The sequence below is a fragment of the Ambystoma mexicanum genome, chromosome 3q, assembly GCF_040938575.1.
Source record: "Ambystoma mexicanum isolate Mex_15411 chromosome 3q, UKY_AmexF1_1, whole genome shotgun sequence".
Lineage (NCBI taxonomy): Eukaryota > Metazoa > Chordata > Amphibia > Caudata > Ambystomatidae > Ambystoma > Ambystoma mexicanum.
This window is the reverse complement of record NC_090926.1, coordinates 1,082,438,784-1,082,458,879: the sequence shown is the minus strand read 5'-3', so window position 1 is coordinate 1,082,458,879 and position 20,096 is coordinate 1,082,438,784. Positions and strand designations below refer to the sequence as shown.

General features: G+C 46.5%; 1 protein-coding gene across 4 annotated transcripts in view; it reads right to left on the bottom strand.

Moving 5' to 3' along the window:
- Positions 1–19,611, bottom strand: part of LOC138583273 (zinc finger protein 398-like) — a 584,509-nt gene extending 564,898 nt beyond the window's left edge. For all 4 annotated transcript variants that reach the window (XM_069655367.1, XM_069655368.1, XM_069655369.1 and 1 more), the window contains exon 1: positions 19,432–19,611. In XM_069655367.1, the coding sequence (XP_069511468.1) occupies positions 19,432–19,473 (42 nt within the window). In that variant the 5' untranslated portion in view covers positions 19,474–19,611. The remainder of the gene's footprint in view (positions 1–19,431) is intronic.
- Between the last annotated feature and the right edge of the window lie 485 nt (positions 19,612–20,096).

The following is a 20,096-nucleotide window of genomic DNA, read 5'->3' as shown; positions in this document are numbered from 1 at the left end:
ACCTGCAGTACCCTTTGGGAACACTACAGGCAATTAAGACTACAAGTGTAAGCACAATTTCACCTTTGGTACAAGCCTGTACTACACAGTAAAGTGGTAGCGATGGCTGAGCAGACAGACTTATCTCAAGATTTTAAGTGAGCAGTAGAACAAGTTACAAAAAGGGCCAACTAATGCAGTGATTCAAGTAAACACTTACTCAATGTTTCTTGGTAAAAGAATATACATTTAATTACTCAGTCATTTATAAAACATTACACTAGCATAAGCAGCTCAATATCACACACTAATAAACCACCAAAATACAACCGGTAAGTAAATTAACAGGTTTAGCTCCAAATGAAGTGGGAGCAAAATGGCACTTCAGCTACTTAATAAAGGAATAAAATGACAAGGTTATACGAATAGACAGCCCAAGTACATTCAACGGCTGGGCAAAGGGTTTCAGTTAAATACAACCAGCAATTCTTCTAATAGGCCTGGCCAAAATCAATGGTTCAGAGTCTTTGTATAGGATAGCACAGTTCTGTTAGATAACGGTTAAGTCTTTGCCACGGAATTTAGAAGAATTTGGCTAGGCGAAAAGTTTGACAAATGTTTAGGGAAGGACAAGCCTTCGAAGTTGAGGAAAGTTTCACGCACTTTCTCGATTGGCCCAAAATTGTTCCGGATTGTGTTTGCACAGTACCTTGTCAACGAAGAAAGCTGTAGCTGAGGCAGTTGTTCCTGGCAGTTCGAGCAGATCTCGCTGTTCATGGGCTTCAGTCATGGGGACAAGAAGGAGGACGTCGGGAGGTTCCTGCACGGCCCAGGGATGAGGCAAAAAGCTGTAGCAAGACGTTGGTTTATGGTTTGAGTGCCTTAAAGTCCACGAGCTGGTTTCCTTCCCTCTGACTATGCGGTTTTCAACAGCACTCTGATGAAAATTCGACCAGAAAAGGACGGTGTCCAGGTGACTTACGGGTTGGTTGTTCCCACCAAACTCGAGGGAAGAAGTTAACCTTGAAGGGCTTCTCTGTCAATTGGAGTTTCAGGCAATTCGGACCTGCAGCAGGGCTTCACCGGGCGTCCAGGAGTTGCAGCAGTCCTCTTCCTTCAGCTCGTCTTCGGTTCTTTCGTTCCAGTGGTCGACTCTGCTTTCCAAGTCGCAGAGACCTGCTTTTTATCTGTTTTCCCCCATTCATTGCAGCCTGGCTGTCACTCACACAGCAGGGTGGCTGTCCTTGCCGGACAGTCAGCCAGCCAATTACGCCAGAGTGCATTCAGGTCTCCTAGGAGACTAAGCACAGGGAGTTTCGGGCACCTCCCTCACATCCTGTCCACCCAAGACACTCAGGCGCCAGAGGAGGGCTTCAGCACTGAAGCCCGCCAAAGGCCAACGAACAAAGGGACCAAACCTGGTTTGGCGCGCAGAGACAAACACAAGAAGGACTTTTCGTAAAAGAAATGGTGAAAAAAGATGACCGGAGTCTGTTTTTACAGATAGGTCTTGGACGCCATATTGAAATACATGTCTGGCCCAATTTTTAGCTACCGTTGTTAGCGGTCGGGAAAAATCACGGTAGTTGATCTAAACCACTGCCACCAGCCATTTAAAGTAGGAAAAGGTAAAAATATTTCGGTTACATGAGTGTTTCGACTCAGGGGAAGCTAAGCAACCCCTCCAGAACTCTATAGGAAGATAGTGTGTGCTGGGTCAGTAAATTTAAAGAGACTAGTGAAGCCAATTTAACTTCACATGCTCTGGGAGATGGTAGTCAGTCCCAGAGAAGGTATTTAAACCTTGGGGAGTCTGAAAGACACCCCTGTGCCACTGCACTGAAGATGCTGTGTGACACACAGAAAAAGATGATGCCACTGGAGTTGCCATAGCCAAAGAACACAAAAATAAAAAACACACAAAATACATGGAAGAGTGGGGGAAAAAAGGCTCACACTCTTCCCAGGTAAAAAATAAAATCCTAGAAATCCAGCAAAGTTGCTGGGGGTCTCATAAGGTAAGGGAAATTAGCACATTTTGAGAATTCTTCATAACACTCGACACAAAAGTGGAGGACATGCAGCAGCGGTGGCAGTGCCACACGTGATGCATGCAGCCATTTCTTGACCATGCACAGTATCATGAGGCAGGTCAGCTTTTAGGGAAACAACAGCAAGGAGTAGCAAGTGGGTTGTGCTGTCAGGGCCACCCTAAGGATCTCTCCATGACCCTGTTCAGGCAGTGTGGGCTGGCAGAGTATATCTCTATGAGGAATTACAGCAGGTTAGAGTGAGGAAAAAGGTGTTCATAAAAAGAGAAATACGTTGTTGAACTATTGTTGGTTTATTTCGAATTAAAAAGGGATTGTTTGTGGTTTAAAAATAAAAAAGGGGTTAGTTGAGATCCTGAAAAACCCACTCTGGTGTCCATTCCCATGCAAGGGATTAACAAAAGTGAAAGATATCTGAGGAAGGCATGGTATCGAAACTCCAAGGAATGTACATAGACCTCTGCATGACCACTTCAACCTCTCTTTCAATATTACTTCAATTCACAATCCATACTCATCTTGTGACACCAATAATTCTTGGTACTTATAATTCTCGTTCTCTTTAGTCTGTCCTCTTGGCCTGTTCAAATGTTTGTGTGCAATAACAATTACTCTTGGTATTTCATTTCCCCCAATTCCTCTTGGCACTTGTAGTTCTTATTCTCTTTTGTCTTTTCCAAAGTTCATATTCAACACCAACACTTCTTGGTATTTCTTTCCCAACAATGCTTCCTGGTACTTGTAGTTCTTATATTTTATGTTTGCCCTCTTGGTATATTTCACAATTTGCATATTTAATTTTCATCTTATTCAACTTTTTTCCCCCTTTGATCTTTGCTTGTAACATCTTTCAAAAGTTCACAACATTTCACAGAGACTTTCAAACGTGCAACTTCCCCTTGCAAGAAAACTCTACTACCTTGTATCCTTTTCTTTTAACAATTGTTCTCTTCATTCGTGTTTTATCAGCAAACGTGCAACCTTCAGCTTTCAAATCACAGTCACTTTCCCTTTAACATCAACCAGACTTTTGTTGCCCTCCATAACTCACCGTTTGTGTCAAATGAATGTCTTTCATATTTTCCTCGCAGCTCATGGCCATTACCAACGCCTCCTCTGTTCCTCCTCAACTCTGCCGTTCACTCGCATGGATGTGGGTCGTTTCCTGGCAACTTGAAGGTTGCTTTCCTCCGCTCACTCTGCTTTTCGAACAATCACGGCTTCCCAAAAGCTTGGGAATCTTGCCGGTCTTTCTTTCGATCCTCTCAATTGTTGATCAGCCCGTTGGCCTTCCAACTCCCACAGTATTTTCTAGACATGATCATTGATTGATCGTGCCCAAACGTCCAGGGTAATATACCCTGCATGTAAATCTCTGGATTGATTATTGATGAACCCAACTTAGAATTTGAGGGTAATGTGACATAAACCTTGCAACATACTCATTATTGCATATATGTTATTGCCTCAGTACTTTATCTTTGGTTATATCTTGTTGCTTGTATTCTTTATATCTATCTTTTGTCATTTATGTTATCACATTGGTTCATGATTTAGAACATGATTGTTTTGATTTGATATTTGTTTCATAATTTATATGTGTTTTTAGTTAAAATAAAAATGTATGATTTGAAATATTTGAGATACTCTTCGTGACTTCTCCAGCACGATATTTAATTGATCAAATGACTAGACTAGTTACAACACATTAAGTTGTTTTGCAGCGTGGTTATATATTTTTGTTATTTCATTGTATCCTGACCCGAACCACGTGTGCCCGCTATGGGTCTTCCCTACCTTTTGTAATATTTCCAACTCCCACAGTTTGGTTTGCATCAGTCTCGGAAGAGCTGTCCTTTCTCATACCCAGCCTCGCTCAAAGTGTGCCTATGCACGCCATCTTTTATTTTCACAGCAAGTCTTAATAAGTGGCAGGTGTACATTATTAGAGCTATCTGTCTGACTCTGCCTGGCCTCATTACAGGGACAAGGCCAATGCAAGTCAGGGGAGGTACTCCTTCTGACCTCGTTCCTCATCTTCCTTGGTGCAGTACTTTTGTCAAGACAAAGTGGGGAGGAATTATGGGGTTTGTAGTTTCCCATAAAATAAACAGGGATACGGGTTAGATGGGTTGTGGAAAAAAGGGGAATACCATGTCTCACCATTGGGTGCTTTTCCCCCACTCCCAGAGGACCCCGTATCCAAGTGATCCTCCCTCGCTTGTCCCCCCCCCTCGGGGTCGGGATCCAAAAGCGATTGCCTTTCCCTGGCCCCCTGAGTATGGGATTCCTGAAACACCCTTTGGTTTTTCACAGGTAGGAACTCGGGGGCTAGTCCATGTCTTGCTGCAGTAGGGGAAATAGCGATTTTATTTTGCAGGTTACACAGCACCACTCTTGTTTGCAGCAGGTCTGTGGGCAGGGGGGTGACAAGTGGTTCCTCCATGGTCTGTGGCTGAAGGAATGAGCGCAAGCCGCTGCCAGGCCAAACCCAGAAGAACCAGGCTACATTTCCTTAGGTTACATTTTGTTTCACATACGGCTGTGGAGACTTAGAAGTATATTTAAACATGTTGAAGGTATTTTATAAATACCACCCAGTGCCCTCCAGACACTCCTTTTGCCCGGATTAGCTACCTTCCCCCCAGTTTCATTCTTTTTGGATTCCATTTAGATTGCACTTGAGGTAATTTACTGCCACCATTTTGGCCATGGGTTTATTTTGCCTTCCACTACCCCTTCTCATGCTGGGGCTACAGTTCCACTACTTTTTCTTACCCTTTTACTGCTGCTTTCTGGGTTATCCAAAAAATATCAAAGCTTTTCAAGGGAATTGTACCATAATGTCACCACAATTGTGGTGGCATTACTACAATTGCACTGGAGCGCGGTACAAAAACTCAACCCGCACTACTGCACCCAAGTAGAGCATAGGTTGCAAGGGGTGTCCCCCGCTCTCCTTGGGCTCAGTAACGGGGGTCCGGGGTTGCAGTGTTATTCCGCCACTTACCATTACGGTAAGCGGGGGATAAGATTAAAAAATTAAATTTAAAAAAGGATCCTGCAGCATCAGCTCAGCTCAGCTCCACGTAAGTGAGAGGTGCTGACGCTGCATGGGTACAATGAGGTGTGCAGCGTGCAGTAAAGGTAAGTGGTGGGAGGTTTGGGGGGCTTGTGGTTTTAGGGATTGTGGGCCATGAAACATTGGCAGAAGTGATCTATCTGATCAATGCGACGCACCGTAATTGCAGTCGACATTTTTGTAGGTGGAATTACGGACAGCGCAGTGATCACATAGATCCCTCTTCAACAACATGTATCCATTGGATCCTAATCTTTCCCTTTTAGTTTTGGCTAATAGGTGGCGCAGTAAGCGCTGCCTTTAAGCCAAAACTGTTGCAGTGGGAATGAAGGTTTAAGATGGGAGATGGCATGTGGGGATAGATGCGTAGCCTGCAAATGTTGTTTGGTTATGTATCTGCCCATTTGACACCCCTCTGTAGGTGAAACTTTGTGAATTTCCTCCCATTCCTGCCCAAAACCATGCATGCAGGTATCTCCTTACTTTAATTCTTTCCAATCTCCTTTTGCATCATCGGTATTGCCAGCTTGTTTTAAGTAGACATCAGGACACATTAATGAAATGGTAGCAATACCAAACCATCGTTTAAACTTTTATTTTGAACAGGACATGCTTGTGATGAGGGATAACAGAGGGGCAGGCAGGGCCTGTAGGCTGGGCGCGCTGCGCGGTGAAGAAATGAGGGACACAGACACACTCTGCTTCATGCATGTTTGTAGATGCCATTCAGGACGTACCCTAAGAGTCAATTGGAGGGAGTATTGCCCTCCATCTTCCCTTCTAGGGGTGGCCGATCTGGGCGGACTCCTTTCTCTGTCTCTGGGTGCAGCAGTCTCTTGAGCTAGCAGCTCTCTCTGGTCTTCTGCCGGTGGTGTTTGCTCAGCCGACAGGCAGTGGGCCCTCAGGGGGGTTCTGTCCTCCTGGGATTCCTCCCACAGGGTAGGTTGCATCGGCTTGAAGTGGGACACGTTCCTGGTGACAGTTTCGGATCCTCGCATGGCTCTGGCTAACCCAGGTTCTTGTGCGTAATGGTCCAAGGGAGAGACTCATAGTGGAGGGCCATCTTTCCCCTTGGCGTGCAGTTCTTAACTAGTGCTTGTCTCCTACGTGGAGGTGATTAGGTGTTGCTGTTCTTGAGTTATATTCCCTTGCATTGTGTTCTTGTGTCCTCCATTACATTCGCTCCAGATCCACTTGTGGGGGTTGCCATGAGTGATGAAGGGGGAGTCCTGCTTGGATGGGTACCCCGGACACCAGGGCTGCGGGGCTGGCCTGGGTGGCTGAGTGAGGAGTTTGTCGATACGATTGACAAAACCGGTATAGTTCTAGTAGCCACAGACATCTTTTGTCCTTGGTGATCCTCACGCACTTGTTGATGGACGCCATAAATCTTTCTGCTTTGCCTTTGTCCTGGGGCCAGTATGGTATAATATGGTGGTGACGGATTCCCATGTCGTTGATAAAGCGTTTGAACTCTTTGCTTGTGAATGGAGGACCATTGTCGCTCTTTATCGGCGATGGTATGCCGTGAACATTTTCTCCAGCGCTGTCGTGACAGAGACTTTGTCAGTGGAGTTGACTGGCTCGACTTCCGGGTATCTTGTGTATTCGTCTACCGCTACCAGGAGGTAACGCTACCAGGAGGTAGGCCTTGTTAGTGATAGTGCAAAAGTCTATGCTCACTGCGTCCCAGTGACGCTCACTTCTTGGGGGGCAGGCCATGGGCTCTGGTGGTCCAGGTCTACGGGTGGCGATGCACTCTGTGTAGGTCTCGACAAGACTTATTACTTTCTGCTGTATTTTGCAAAATCCACACTTGTGACTTAAGGAAAGCATGTGCCTTTACGATGACCTGGTGCCCCTGGTGACCCTCGTGCGCGAGCTGGCGTGCTCTCTCGTAAAGGTTATTGGGCGTTACGATGCGGTGTCGTTTGAGGATCAGGACTTCCAGAGATACAGACAGCTTGTGTCATATCCCGAACAGGGTTTGGATCATCTCCTGAGCCTGGGGTGTCCCGTGAGCGACAGCAGTGAGGAAGGTTTTCCACTCGCCAGTTAGTATTGCTTCTTTGGTCTTGAGGAGGTAGGGGTCTCTGTCTGTTTCTTCCACAATTTCATCTAGCTTCATTGCCTTTGGTTTAGCACAGGCGATGATCTGGCATACATGCTCCTCAGCCTCCTTGGCCCTTCGCATTCCGTTGCCGTAGCTGGTCGGGGTGTCGCGATAAAATGTCTGCCGGGTTGTCCTCTCCCGCTCAGTATTGTGCACAGGCCAGTGGTCTTCTTGATTGTTCGAAGATCCTCAAGTTTGTTCAGCTCTTCCTCCACTGCTGCCCTCATGTGGGAGGAGAGCCTTCGGTGTCGGACTACCCTTGGTTCTACCGTGGGGTCGATGTGGAGCTTTACTGTCCTCCCTTTCAGGCATCCAATGCCTTGGAATAGCTTCCTGTGCTTGGCTAGCAGGTGGTTCATTTCTCTGGAGTGGATTGCGAAGGTGAACAGTATTAATTCTAACCTTTCGGTTGTTGGGCAGCTAAGCAATGTCCAGATTCCTGTGTGTCAACTACATAGATGCAGGTCCTGCAGCTCTTCTCATTGTGTGTGAGAGTGGTTTTGAAGTACCCCACGACTGGGAGGGGCTTTTTGCATCCATAAGCGAATAGTTGCACAGTTTTATGCCACAGGGATGGCCTGGGGTCCAGCTTGTTGAACCGTGTGGTTGGCATGACATTCACTGTGGCGCCAGTGTCGATCATCATCGTCACTGGGATGTCTCCAACGGTGACGGTGCAGCTGCAGTGTAATCTGTTGTTGTTGGTGTGCCTGCCGTGGCCCGGCTTGACCGCTGAGATCATGTGGGCTTTTTCATTCCTTGGTTTGTGTGATTTGGGGACTGCTTCCTGCTTGGCTGGCCGTCGTCGTCGCTGCTGCTGCAGTCCATGTCTTCTCCTTCGATAGCCTGGGCCCATCCTCTTCGCTTGTTGCAGGCTCAGTCAGGCTGTCTCCACTGGCAGTGGTTGGGTTGCCTTGGGTGGAATGTTTGTGTGCTTTTGGGCCTCGTGTCATTCCTCCAGTCTTAAAATGTCCTCTGGAGTGAGTTTTCTTTGGTTCTCTGGGAGTTTAGGCACACCGACACGGTTAACTTTTCCACACTTGTAGCACGTGGTGCTGTATGCTGGGCAGGGTACCCCTTTGTGTTGTTGGCCCGCCGCACCATAGGCATTCTCTGGGTTTGCTTGCTGTCTGCCCTTTTTGGGGTTTGTTCTGCCGTTGATGGTGGTCATGCTGTTGCGGCGTGTTTCCGTGTCTAGTGGTAGGCGACTAATCATCTGTTCCATTTCCACCACATGCTCGTCTGTCCTCTCTCGGTGTCACCCCATGGTGAGGATGGTGTCAAGCGGGAGGTTTGTCTCTGATAGGATGGATCTTCTGAGCTTCTCGGAAGAGAGGCCATGTATGACCTGCTGTCTGACCACAAATTAGTCGCCCGGGAAGTCGCAGCCGATCGCCATCTCTCGCAGCCGACTATGGAAGTCGTTGATACTTTCTTGTGGGCGTTGTCTGGCCTGGCTCATTTTGAAGCGTTCAAAATCCACGCTTATCTGAGGCTTGAATTTCCTCGTGAGGACAGCCTTTGCTGTCTCATAGTCGTCTTCTGTGCCTCGATTCGGGAGTGTGTTGAAAAGTCTCAGCACCATTTTGCCGAGGTTGACCATGAGGAATGTCCTCTTCTTCTCATCAGCAGTGATGTCACATGCTTTTAGGCTCAGTTCGAATTGCTAGACCCATAGCTCCCAGCGGAGCCCTGCATGGGGACCAAAAGGCTGGAATGGCTTCAAAAAATTACCTTGTGTGGTATCTAACCACGTGCTGGTATCTGGGTTCTGGTATTGCTGCTGGTGACGTTGTCGGGTCTTCTGCCATGGGGTGGATTCGGGTAGGCATCAGGGTGTGGGGCACTCAGGGGGGTACGTCTGGGTGTGCCTGGGGCTGCTCTTTGCAGGGTTAATGTGTGTATTCCACACGCTGGGCAGAGCACTGCCTTTGATGTCCTTGCCGGGTAGGTGTTGGGCCTGGCCACTGATGGGGAGTGTGGCTGGTTACAGCACTGTCTGTGGCTGCTGGCTTGCAGGCTGTCCGGCAGGCAAATGGTACATTTCAGGTGTGCCAGTGTATGCTAGTGGCCTGATTGTTATGGGCTGTGGCCCAAATATGCTTCTTGAGACCTTGGGTGGCCTGTGGGCATGAAACAGTGCTCCTTCCTGGGGCCGTCGGTGGCCTGTGAAAATGAAACAGTGTTTGCCTATGTAAGAACAGCCTGGAGAGTGATGGATATGCTTCTCCCAGGCACGTGGTACCTCTACTCACTTATTTGTGCTTTCCTGCGTGTTCGCTGTGTCCCAGGCACTATGTTGAGGGAGGGCGCGTCTCTGCGGTGAGTCTGCGGGCTCTGGGGTGCCTGTAGCTCAGGAAACAGCTGATGTAGCGTTGCCGGGACAGGTGGGGGCTGCAGCGGGTGGGCTCAGGTTCTCCGCCTCGTCGCCAGTGTGATGAAGGACAACAGAGGGGCAGGCGGAGCCTGCAGGCTAGGCGTGCTGCGCGGTGAAGAAATGAGCGACACAGACACAATCTGCTTCGGTGTCAGAGCGGAGACTGCCTTGACGGGCTTTCTCGCTCTCTTTTATTCTCTCTTTCCCACGTGATCTATTCTGACCCTGTCAGTCATATGTCACATCATAATGATTGTTACAATGACTCTGTTTATATTGTCAATTGTAAAGAGCCTAGCCATGTGTTCAGAGCGCCTCTTCCCCATGCAGAGTTGCCTGACATTTCAAACATGAACGAAAAGAGTGATTACATCCATTACTTTCAGCGGGTTTACAGCTCATTTCAAATCTACGGCATGAACGGCACAAGAAACTGAGCGTTTGTGTTCCAAGATGAAAGATGCTTTCCTCAGCCGACCTTGCTTTATTTTAGCACTTCACAGCGCACATTGTCAGCTTTACAAGTTATACAAAAGGCACAACAATTGGCTTTGCCCGTATTTCTAATTTTGTACGTGTTTGTCTCCCTCTCTATTTCCAGGAGACAAGCTGCAATACTGGAGGGAAATCCACAGCGGGGCAATGACGGCCCCAAGTCCCTGCTCACTAATTCTTCCATCTCTCTCAGGATATTGGGGGACAGTTCGAGCTTGGAGCTGACCTCAGACAGTTAAGAGTACACGGCATTACAAGTTTCAGACACTTATTCTTTTAGATTTGCTTAGAAATTAAGTTTGTGAACATTAGATTCCAGATGCACCTACTTTGCAATAAGTTCACCCTCAATTGTGTAAGAAGGAAGGTTGCCTTTCGTTCAACTAAATGGGTGCACAGGGAGCTGCGCAAGCCATGAAGGATTGCGTAACACAGAGCATGTCCTTGGGGGTCTTTACAACCTTGGTGGTAGGGGGTTAACAGAGCCGGTAGAGCTGCCGGCCCCGTTAATCCCCTACCGCCTCATTACGAGTTCCGCTTGCGGGGCCCGCTGAGGACGCCTGGTTTTAGCGGGTCCCGCGAGCGGTCCAGCATGCTAACAACGGGCCCGTTATTTACGGGCCCGTTGTTAGCATGCTCCCCATTCCCATTGAGCCCTATGGGGGCTTGAATGGGAATGGGGATGAGTTCCTGGAATGGGGAAATACAGGGCCCTCCAAGGTCGGAATGGCACGGTATTTCCCCATTCCAGGAACCCAGACCTGGTACCCGGAATGGGGTAGCCATGCCGCAAATAGCGGGATGACTAACTCCAGGGTAGTAATGAACCCCCTTGTGTTTTAATGTACCAGCCCTATTGTAAAGGAGTTGGAATAGCTAGAAACTATTTTAGGCAGGCGTCCTGTAAAATCTGCAGGTGAAATGTCACTTTTCTTAGAGATGCCTTCCTTTTAGTCATGATCAGGTGTGGTATTTATGATTTGGGGTTGAATGACCAAGGTAAAAATGTTCGAGGGAGAAATGACTGAAGGTTATTTGTTTGAAATAACCTGCAGTCTTTTATCCCTTGAACGTTTCACACTTGGCCAAACCCCTGTCCAAATTCCCACCCATACCCCCAACACAACCCCTCCCCCCCTACTTACTTTCTTTCCGACGCGCTGTGTCCCTGCAAAGCCGGTTGACTTTCACTTTCATGATCAGGAACGGGCGCTGCATGGCCCTTCGTCTCTTTTTTCTTTTTGTGATTACTGGCCAGCTGCAGGGTATACCTCTGCAGCCCTTTTTTTATTTTTATTTTTTCAGGACTGCGGGACAGCTACAGGGGTGTCCCCCGCAACCCTCGCTCACTATTATAGTGAGCGGGACGTTGCGGGGGAGACCCATGCAGCCTTTTTTTTTGGGGATGGCTGCGAGGGCCACCCCTGCAAACTCCGCTCACAATATAGTGTGCAAGGGTGCGGGCACAACCTTGCAGCCCCCAGCACCGAATGCGTGATCTGGACAAACTGTCAGGCCAGGAAAACTGGACACCCCTTGAGTGGAAGGAGATGTAGTATAATTGGTTGGCCGAAGACCAATCGCCTCATTTAAAGTGTTAAGAATACATGCTCATTAGTTATTATGTAGCTATTGGCCCAGCTAGAGTGCGGCCATTTTAAGATGACTAGAATCGCCAATTTGTTTTCTCTCTGTTCTATTTAACGTTGCCTCTTTGCCTCATGTAAAACTGCTTTGCTGTAGATATTATTTCGCTTCAATGGTCCAAGGCTACGAAAACATGTTGAAACATTACACTGGAGAGCCAGACAGAAATGCCCGATTCCCTCCCGCATATATCCTTGAAGACAGGGAGCAAGGCATTTAATCAGTACATAAATGCCAGCGAGTCTCTTGAAAGAATAGCAATGTACGAAACTAGCATTTAAAGAGTTGAATTATGTTCTTCTTTACGGCCCCCCCTTTCTGAGCCCAGTGAGGCCCCGGAGAGCGGGCTGACCTCCAGAGCGAGAATCGAAACTTAGAGAATGCGAGGCCTGGTATGCGCCAGTCTCCTACGCACAGCTTGCCTATGAGAAACAGAAACTCTATGTTCTCGCAAACAAAGAATGATGTCTGTAAAACTGGAGATTGCAACCTGTTACTAAATATGGTGGTCTAAGGTGTCATATTTGTCACACTGGTCAATCATCACCTCAAACTCAAAGGGAAATTAATTGGGGGCGGTATCAAATGTGTCATACTGTGACATTGCTGATTGTAAGGTGCTCCTTTTGTATATATGTAACTGATGTATGTTGTTTGCTTGCTTACGTCCCCTGAGGTCTGTTTAGACACACGTCGCAGGGTGTGAGACCACTTGGCCAACTGGGACTATTTTGTATTGCAACAAACCCTAGATTTTGGGAACTGAACCTCGTGTTTGGCGTATCTATTAGTGTGTGGTGACTTTGCCTTGTTTCCACATTTGAGGGTTCCTCAGGGGCCCCTTCAGGAATGGCTCGGTATTCCACCATTCCAGGAACCCAGACCCGGTACCCGGAATGGGGGTAGCCATGCCGCAAATAGCGGGATGACTAACTCCAGGGTCGTAATGAACCCCCTTGTGTTTTAATGTACCAGCCCTATTGTAAAGGAGTTGGAATAGCTAGTAACAATTTTAGGCAGGCGTCCTGTAAAAACTGCAGATGAAATGTCACTTTTCTTAGAGCTGCCTTCCTTTTAGTCATGATCAGGTGTGATATTTATGATTTGGGGTTGAATGACCAAGGTAAAAATGTTCGAGGGAGAAATGACTGAAGGTTATTTGTTTGAAATAACCTGCAGTCTTTTCTCCCTTGAACGTTTGACACTTGGCCAACCCCTGTCCAAACCCCCACCCATACCCCCAACACAACCCCTCCCCCCCTACTTACCTTTCTTTCTGACGCGCTGTGTCCCTGCAAAGCCTGTTGACTTTCACTTTCATGATCAGGAACGGGCGCCGCATGGCCCTTTCGTCTCCTTTTTTTTTTTCGTGACTACTGGCTAGCTGCATGGTATACCTCTGCAGCCCTTTTTTTATTTTTATTTTTTCAGGACTGCGGGACAGCTACAGGGGTGTCCCCCGCAACCCTTGCTCACTATAATAGTGAGCGGGACGTTGCAGGGGACACCCATGCAACCTTTTTTTTTTGGGATGGCTGCAAGGGCCACCCCTGCAAACTCCGCTCACAATATAGTGTGCAAGGGTGCGGGGCACAACCTTGCAGCCCCCAGCACCGAATGCGTGATCTGGACAAACTTTTTGGCCGTTCGGAATTTTTGAAAATCGGCCAAATCATGCATTCAGACATTTTTTTCCTGATATTTTGGCCTAAACAGTATTTATGAAAGGAATTTGTTTTTATTCCATTTCTGCATAACCCTTTCACAGATGCCATATGTGATGTTCATCAAAAGGAAGTGGGTGGAATGAGATGGTCACTGCCTTTTTATATGTCTTATAAGTAAGTTAATATAATCAATGTTTCAGCATTCCAAGATCATATGTTGTGCCATTCCTGAATCCCATACCCAGGCAAGTGCCTGGAAAATGATCACTTACACCCTGAGATTGATTACAACCGTCAGAAATGTGTGCCTGCACACATATATCATCACCGTTTTATATAGAGCTCCTTATTGGATTCCTCCCAATTCTAAGCCTGGTAACAATAGGTGTTTATTATTACCCAATTTAATGGTAGTTAGCTTATCAACCTCTGAAAAATTAAGAGCAGAGTCAACATGCTGGGATTCAACCCTGACAAGTGCAGGATTCCGCTAGGTCTGAGGTGAGCACTAAACTTGACAAGCTATCCACCTTGAGACAATGACCCAACAGGGTTCGAAATTAAGGTCCAATCTGCAGGAGCGAAAACCAGCTCTTGGGTGTCAGGCATCATCCAGTCAGCAGGAGCTACCACTGGGGTACCAGGAGCAAGTACACAGTGCGCCGCACATCTAACATACACATGAGATGCACACTTGAACTTTCTGCCCCTTATGTATGATTCATTGGGCCTCATTCCGAGTACGGCGCTAACCAATGGCGCTATTAACGCCTTGGTTGACGCTGTACCCGGACCGGCAGCGCCTTGGTGGATGGCGGAATTACCGCCCCATTCCAAGGTTGGCGGGGCGGTAATTCCCCATTCACCAAGGCTCTTCCCCATTCCCAAATGAGCCCCCATAGGGCTCAATGGGAATGGGGAAGATGCAAATAACGGTGACCGTTCATTACGATCACCATTATTGGCTTGGAGGCCCCTTTGCGCCCTCGACTTTAACACCTGCTCAAAGCAGGCGTTAAGGGCGAGGGCGCAAAGGGAACTCAGAGTATGGCGGTAAGGGATCACCGCCACCGGTCTCGTTACCGGTGGACGCTATCCCTTACCGCCATACTCGGAATGAGGCCCATTATCTTTACGTGGGTCCTAGATATGTCCCACCTCTTCTTTATTTACATTCTCGAACACTCAAAGTTAATGTCACATATGCATGTTTGTAAAGCACCAGTTGGCCCGGGGAAGCCAAAGGTAGCTCCTGGTAACTATTGGTTTTAAGCTAACAAGGCTCTCTTGGGGTAGAAGCAGGAGCTAAATAGCTCCGAGCAGTTGTGGACCCTGCCCAAGTTCCATATGTTATGGTGTGTCCTGTTATGATATGATATGGTATTTATAACTCGCCTGCACACAAGTGTTTCTAGGCGCGACAAGACAAGGAGGGGGAAAAAAATGGAGGACAAAACAACAATCATACCAGGCCTTGTGTCATTCGGATCACGCATGCGCAGAGAGGGGGAGGGGAGAAGTGCAGGTAACATAGTGCAGCCAACGGGTGGCTAATAAGTGCAGAGAGAGGGTGGCCTGTAGGGTTACAGATACAGACCACAAGTGTAAGGGGGGCAAAGAGGCAGTGCGAGGTGCAACTGGACAGGCAGGGACCTGGCCCCAATTTCAGAGGGTGGCCAGGTGACATGGGTCATCAGCAGGGGAGAGGAAGAGAGAAAGCGGAAGCGAAGAGGAAGGTCTTGAGTTGCTTCCGGAACCGAAGATGGTGCTGCTCAAGCTTGAGAGAGGCAGGGAAGCTGTTACAGAGGGAGGCCCCAGCCGAAGAAAGAGATCTGCCCCCAACCCTCTTGAAAAAGCAACTGACCGTCAGAGAGTTGGAGGTGGATGAGCGGAGAGCTCTAGAAGGGAGATATTTAGGAAGAGAGAGTTGGAGGTAATGCGGACCCATGCCCCAAAAAGCCTTGTGGACAATGCAGAGGGTCTTGAACTTGATCCTTGGCGCCACTGGGAGCCAATGAAGAGATTTCCGAGCTGGAGAGATACAATCCCTGGGCTTGAGGCAAAGTACAAGTCTTGCAGTCCTGTTCTGGATAAGTTGTAGAGGACGGCGAGTAGAGGCAGGAAGATTTAGAAAGAAGCTGTTGCAGTAGTCCAGCCTTGAGAGGACCAGAGCTCTGGAGACAGTGAGCTTCTGTGGGAAAGTGAGTAAGGGAAGAATACCTGTGAGGAGGTGCAGCTGATAGTATGACTTCGTACAGACGTCAGAAATATGAGGAGCGAAGGAGAGGGTGGAGTCGAAGATGACCCCAAGGTCCTTAGCCTTACAGGTAGAAGAAGGAAGGGGACCCAGAGTGGGCAGCCAGAGCGAGAGTGAGGAAAGGAGTTAACATAAATTCTAAATACCTATGGATGGGGGCTGAATGGTTTGTCAGTCACTATAGTTGAATAATTCCATTACTACCTTGTGATGTACGCCACCTTACAGATTTTTTGTTTTGGCTATTAGGTGGCACTAAAGCGCAACCTATAAGCTGAAACTATTGTATTAAAGTACAGCCAAGGAGAAATGGCATATGAGGAGGTGTTGTTTGCCTAGTTATCCACCCACTGACTGCGCATGGCCATTCTAATCCCTATAGCCATTCCCACCCATTTCCTACCCCTCCACAACCAACCCCCATCCTCCTGGGATATCTTTTCCTAGCCCTACCATCAACCTTTGAGCTTGAAGAGCCTGTCAAGTGTTTTACAAAGCAGCCCTCAGAGTGTTAATTACTTAATTGGAGCTGTAAACATGCTAATGGTGTAATAAAAATGTCTTAATAAAGTAAGCCTTCAGCTGCTTGATTTATAACAATTTTGCAGCTGCTACCAGTTAAAATCACTACATAAGTGGCTGGCAAATGCCTTATCCATGCCTACACAAAACTGTTAGCAATGCCAATGATTGTTAGTGAAGTACAGCATTATCTCCTTCTTTTGGTGAATGGCTTTATTCACCAAAAAGGAGAGAATAGGATCCAATGGAGTCCATTGGAAAGGCAGAACGCAGTAAAAGAGAAAAAAATGAAAATGAAGGCAGATAAGTCACAGGAGGAAAAACCTATCTCACTCAAAAAAAGGAACTGGAACAATCCTATATTTGAAAATGCATATTCGTTATTATCCCTTACAAGAAAAGCAGCCAAAATAGGTTATATGTGATCTTACCGACCACAACTAAAGAGTGGTAATTTTCATTGTGGAAACCATGCAGAAAAACACTGATTTTCTTTTTTTTTTAATTGGGGGGGTGTCCCCCCAAACATCCTGTTTTTTAACCCTTAAAACGCCAACCCACCCCATCCCGAACCATGTTAACCCCTTTAATCCACTACCCCTTATTTATTTAGTTAATTGTCGCTGTGTTTTTCTGCGTTTTTTTTCATTCTGAAATTTAACACTCTGGATACCCCAAATACTCATTTTAAGGATGCAACCAATTAACGGTATGGATATGTGACAAAACATTAAAGAAGACAGTTCAGGATGTGGAGAAACAACTGCATAAAGCAAATAAGTTATCACAAGAAATATAACAAATATAAATCATAAGCCGTCATCAATGGATGAACCTTTACAATAAATGATGTACTGTAAAATACGATCCTGAGGAAGACCTATTTGCTATGCAAGAAAATTGAAGCAATGCACAGGTCTAAAATGTGTATATAATAGTACGTGGATAGACATGCTAGAATAAGAAATCAAATGTTCAACAAATGAATTTCGGTGGGAACAAGAAGTCTTGAAAAAGTGTATGATTTATTCGAGTGAATGTAACACAAGTAAGTGGGCCTATTTGTTGGGGTTGATCGGGTGATATTGTATTAAAGTATATACAATCATGGAGTAATTTGAATGGAATAAATTCATTAAATGCACTAAACTTTTCTAAAAAAAACATTTTTTACGTGGTCCTTAGTTGTGATGTATGCACATGTTTGTCCCGGGAGGATAGCTCAAGCAACAACAGGTTCGATCCCCGGGTCCGCGCTTAAACCTCTTGGTGTTTAAGCGCGTTATAAATGCGTAACTAAAACAAAAAAAAACCACAATTACGCAACTAAGAAAAACAAACTATTCCTGTAACAGCGCCTCGATGCCTGCGGGCTGTGTGAGCGCTTTATAAATGTAAAAAATAAAATAAATGAATTAATGTACTATATTCTTATAAAAAACAACAGTTTTTTGTTATTGGGTTGTGGTGTATGTATATAAACTAATGCAACCCCAATTTTACTTCAGTGGTTGGAAATATTCCTCCACATATCATGAAACAAATGACCCATGTTTCTTCTGAGAAGCTGCAGCCAGCAGTGTGAGTGACGTGGGAGTGTGGGGCGCTGGCGGGGGTGCAGCTGGAATGGGAAATCATGGATAATGAGGTGTGAAGATGCACCTACTCATTCGCTGCCTTTCTTGTACAACAACCTGTAATTCGGATGAACTTTGACTGAAATCCAGCTATTCAGCTCCAGTCGAATATTTTATGGAATACTCACTCAAACTTCACTTTGTATGATTATCTACAGACAGCTGATCACAGAGTGGAACTGATGGGCAAAGGCTGCAGCAGTTTATAAGTTAGTGCTTATTGGCTGCTGCAGCCTTCCCCCCCGCAGTATTTTGTTCACAGAGTCTCCAAATGAAATCCTTGGAGACTCACCATTAAGGATTTCCTTTTGAGACACCCAGTGAGCAAAAGACTCTCCCCCTGCAGCATTTTGTTAAAACTGCTTTGCTCACAGAGTCTCTAAAGGAAATCTTGGAAGACCCTGTGTTGGCAAAATACATTCTGCACACCAGTGAGGATGGTGTTAACTCTACCCTCATCGGCATGCAGAATTTATTTCAATAATGTGCCTCATAAGTATATAATATATTGCTGGAGGCACCTTATGGTAATAGTGCAGCATTTTCCTATGGATACGTGAACTTTATCTGATTGGTTTAAGTATTAAACGGATCAGAAAATATTCATGTATCCATAGGAAAACGCTGCCCATTTTTATGTTATGTTATTGGGCATTTGTATACCGTCTTTTACCATTGGTATGATTCCAAAGCGCTGTGGGTTGAACGCCCTTGGGGACCGTAATCCAGGTCAGTGGAGAAGTAATGTAGTAAAGTGCTTGGGTGCACTCAGTATTTCTGTTGCCAGGGCAGATTAAGTGGTGTGTAGCTGCGTGGTGCAGTGGTTGTGTGAGGTCAGTAGAATGTGTTCAGCAAGTCCAGTTGGACTTGGGTAGCTGCATTCTGGCAGCAGCATTTGTGAATGGGATTATGTGTGCAGCTAGGCCGATGTTTGTGGGTATAGCTGCACTCTTAGTAAGGTGATCATGGAGGTCTATAAGTATGTGTGCAGATAGACTGAATTAATTAAAGGGTATAGCTACATTCCAGTTTGTTGGTGCAGAGGGAAGAGTTAGCATATTGCTGCATTTGAGTGGATTAGAGGCGGACCCTGTTCCTGATAAATTTCCAGTGCCTATCAAGGGGATGGTGACTCCCTTTGGGTACAGCTATTCGGCTAGGTCCTCCCTATATGTTGCTGGGTCTGTAATTGTTATTAGTGTTGTGTGTTGGAGGAAGACATCCATAACGTGCATTATAACGTGCTTCCGGCAGTATAAGTTTAAATGTATTGTTGGAGGCAACGTGCTGCTAGCAGTATAGAATATGCTGCTGGAAGCAGCACGTTGTGTAAATTAACTGGGCAGCTCTCTATTCAGCTTCATCCGAATATTCGGACTATTTGTACCTCCGTAAAGACTGAATAGTAATTCCAGTCTTCGATACATCTCTACCTGCAACAAAAATGAAATAAAGCACTTACCTTTTCGTGCTATGTTTCCGGTTTACATGCTTTCCGTGTTAAGGTATCTCATATGAAAAATATCTGTACTAAGATCAATGGTGTGACGTTTCAATTGTATACATTAGAAAGTCCGCTGCAAACATCAAGGAACTTTACTCACCGTATCTTGAGCAGGCTGAAGAATAACTTTTTTGGTTTTCATCGTGACAAGCAGCCCTTTTATTGTTAAGACTTTAGTGGAGAAAAAAAACCTATAAAGAAAGCCGGCTCGTCATAAATGATAATAATGGTATTTGAAAAGCGCCGCAGGGTCTTCTCCGTGTGCAGTCAGTCTCGCCAGTGAACGTGCTCACAAACTCCGGAACCTGCGCAGCCAGATGACCGCGGATCTACAGCGCATGCTCAGAGGCGACTACAAACAACTGCCAAAGCTCGCGCGCGAGACACTAACCGCCGCCCCGCTAGAGCTTAGTATCAGTAGCCGCTCTACCTGCGCGCGACGTCATAGGGCCTCCAGCAAACAAAAGTCCAACTTCTCCCCTGCTTACTTTCATAGCTGACATGAGCAGGACAAAACGAAAATGCCAGAGGCCCGCACTTTAACGATTGCTTCATAATTACTTTCTAACATTCCTTTGAAATCTCAGCAGCAAATTGTGCAATTTAAACCACAACCAGCCAGGGCCATTTTGAGCACTTTTGGGGCCCGGGCACAGACACCTTTGGGGGCCCCTTCCATAAAGCCAAAGGAATTAAGGTGTCTGGTCGTGCCCCCCTCGCTATCATAACGCATAGGTTGGCATGTTTCCTTGCAGCAATTAAATG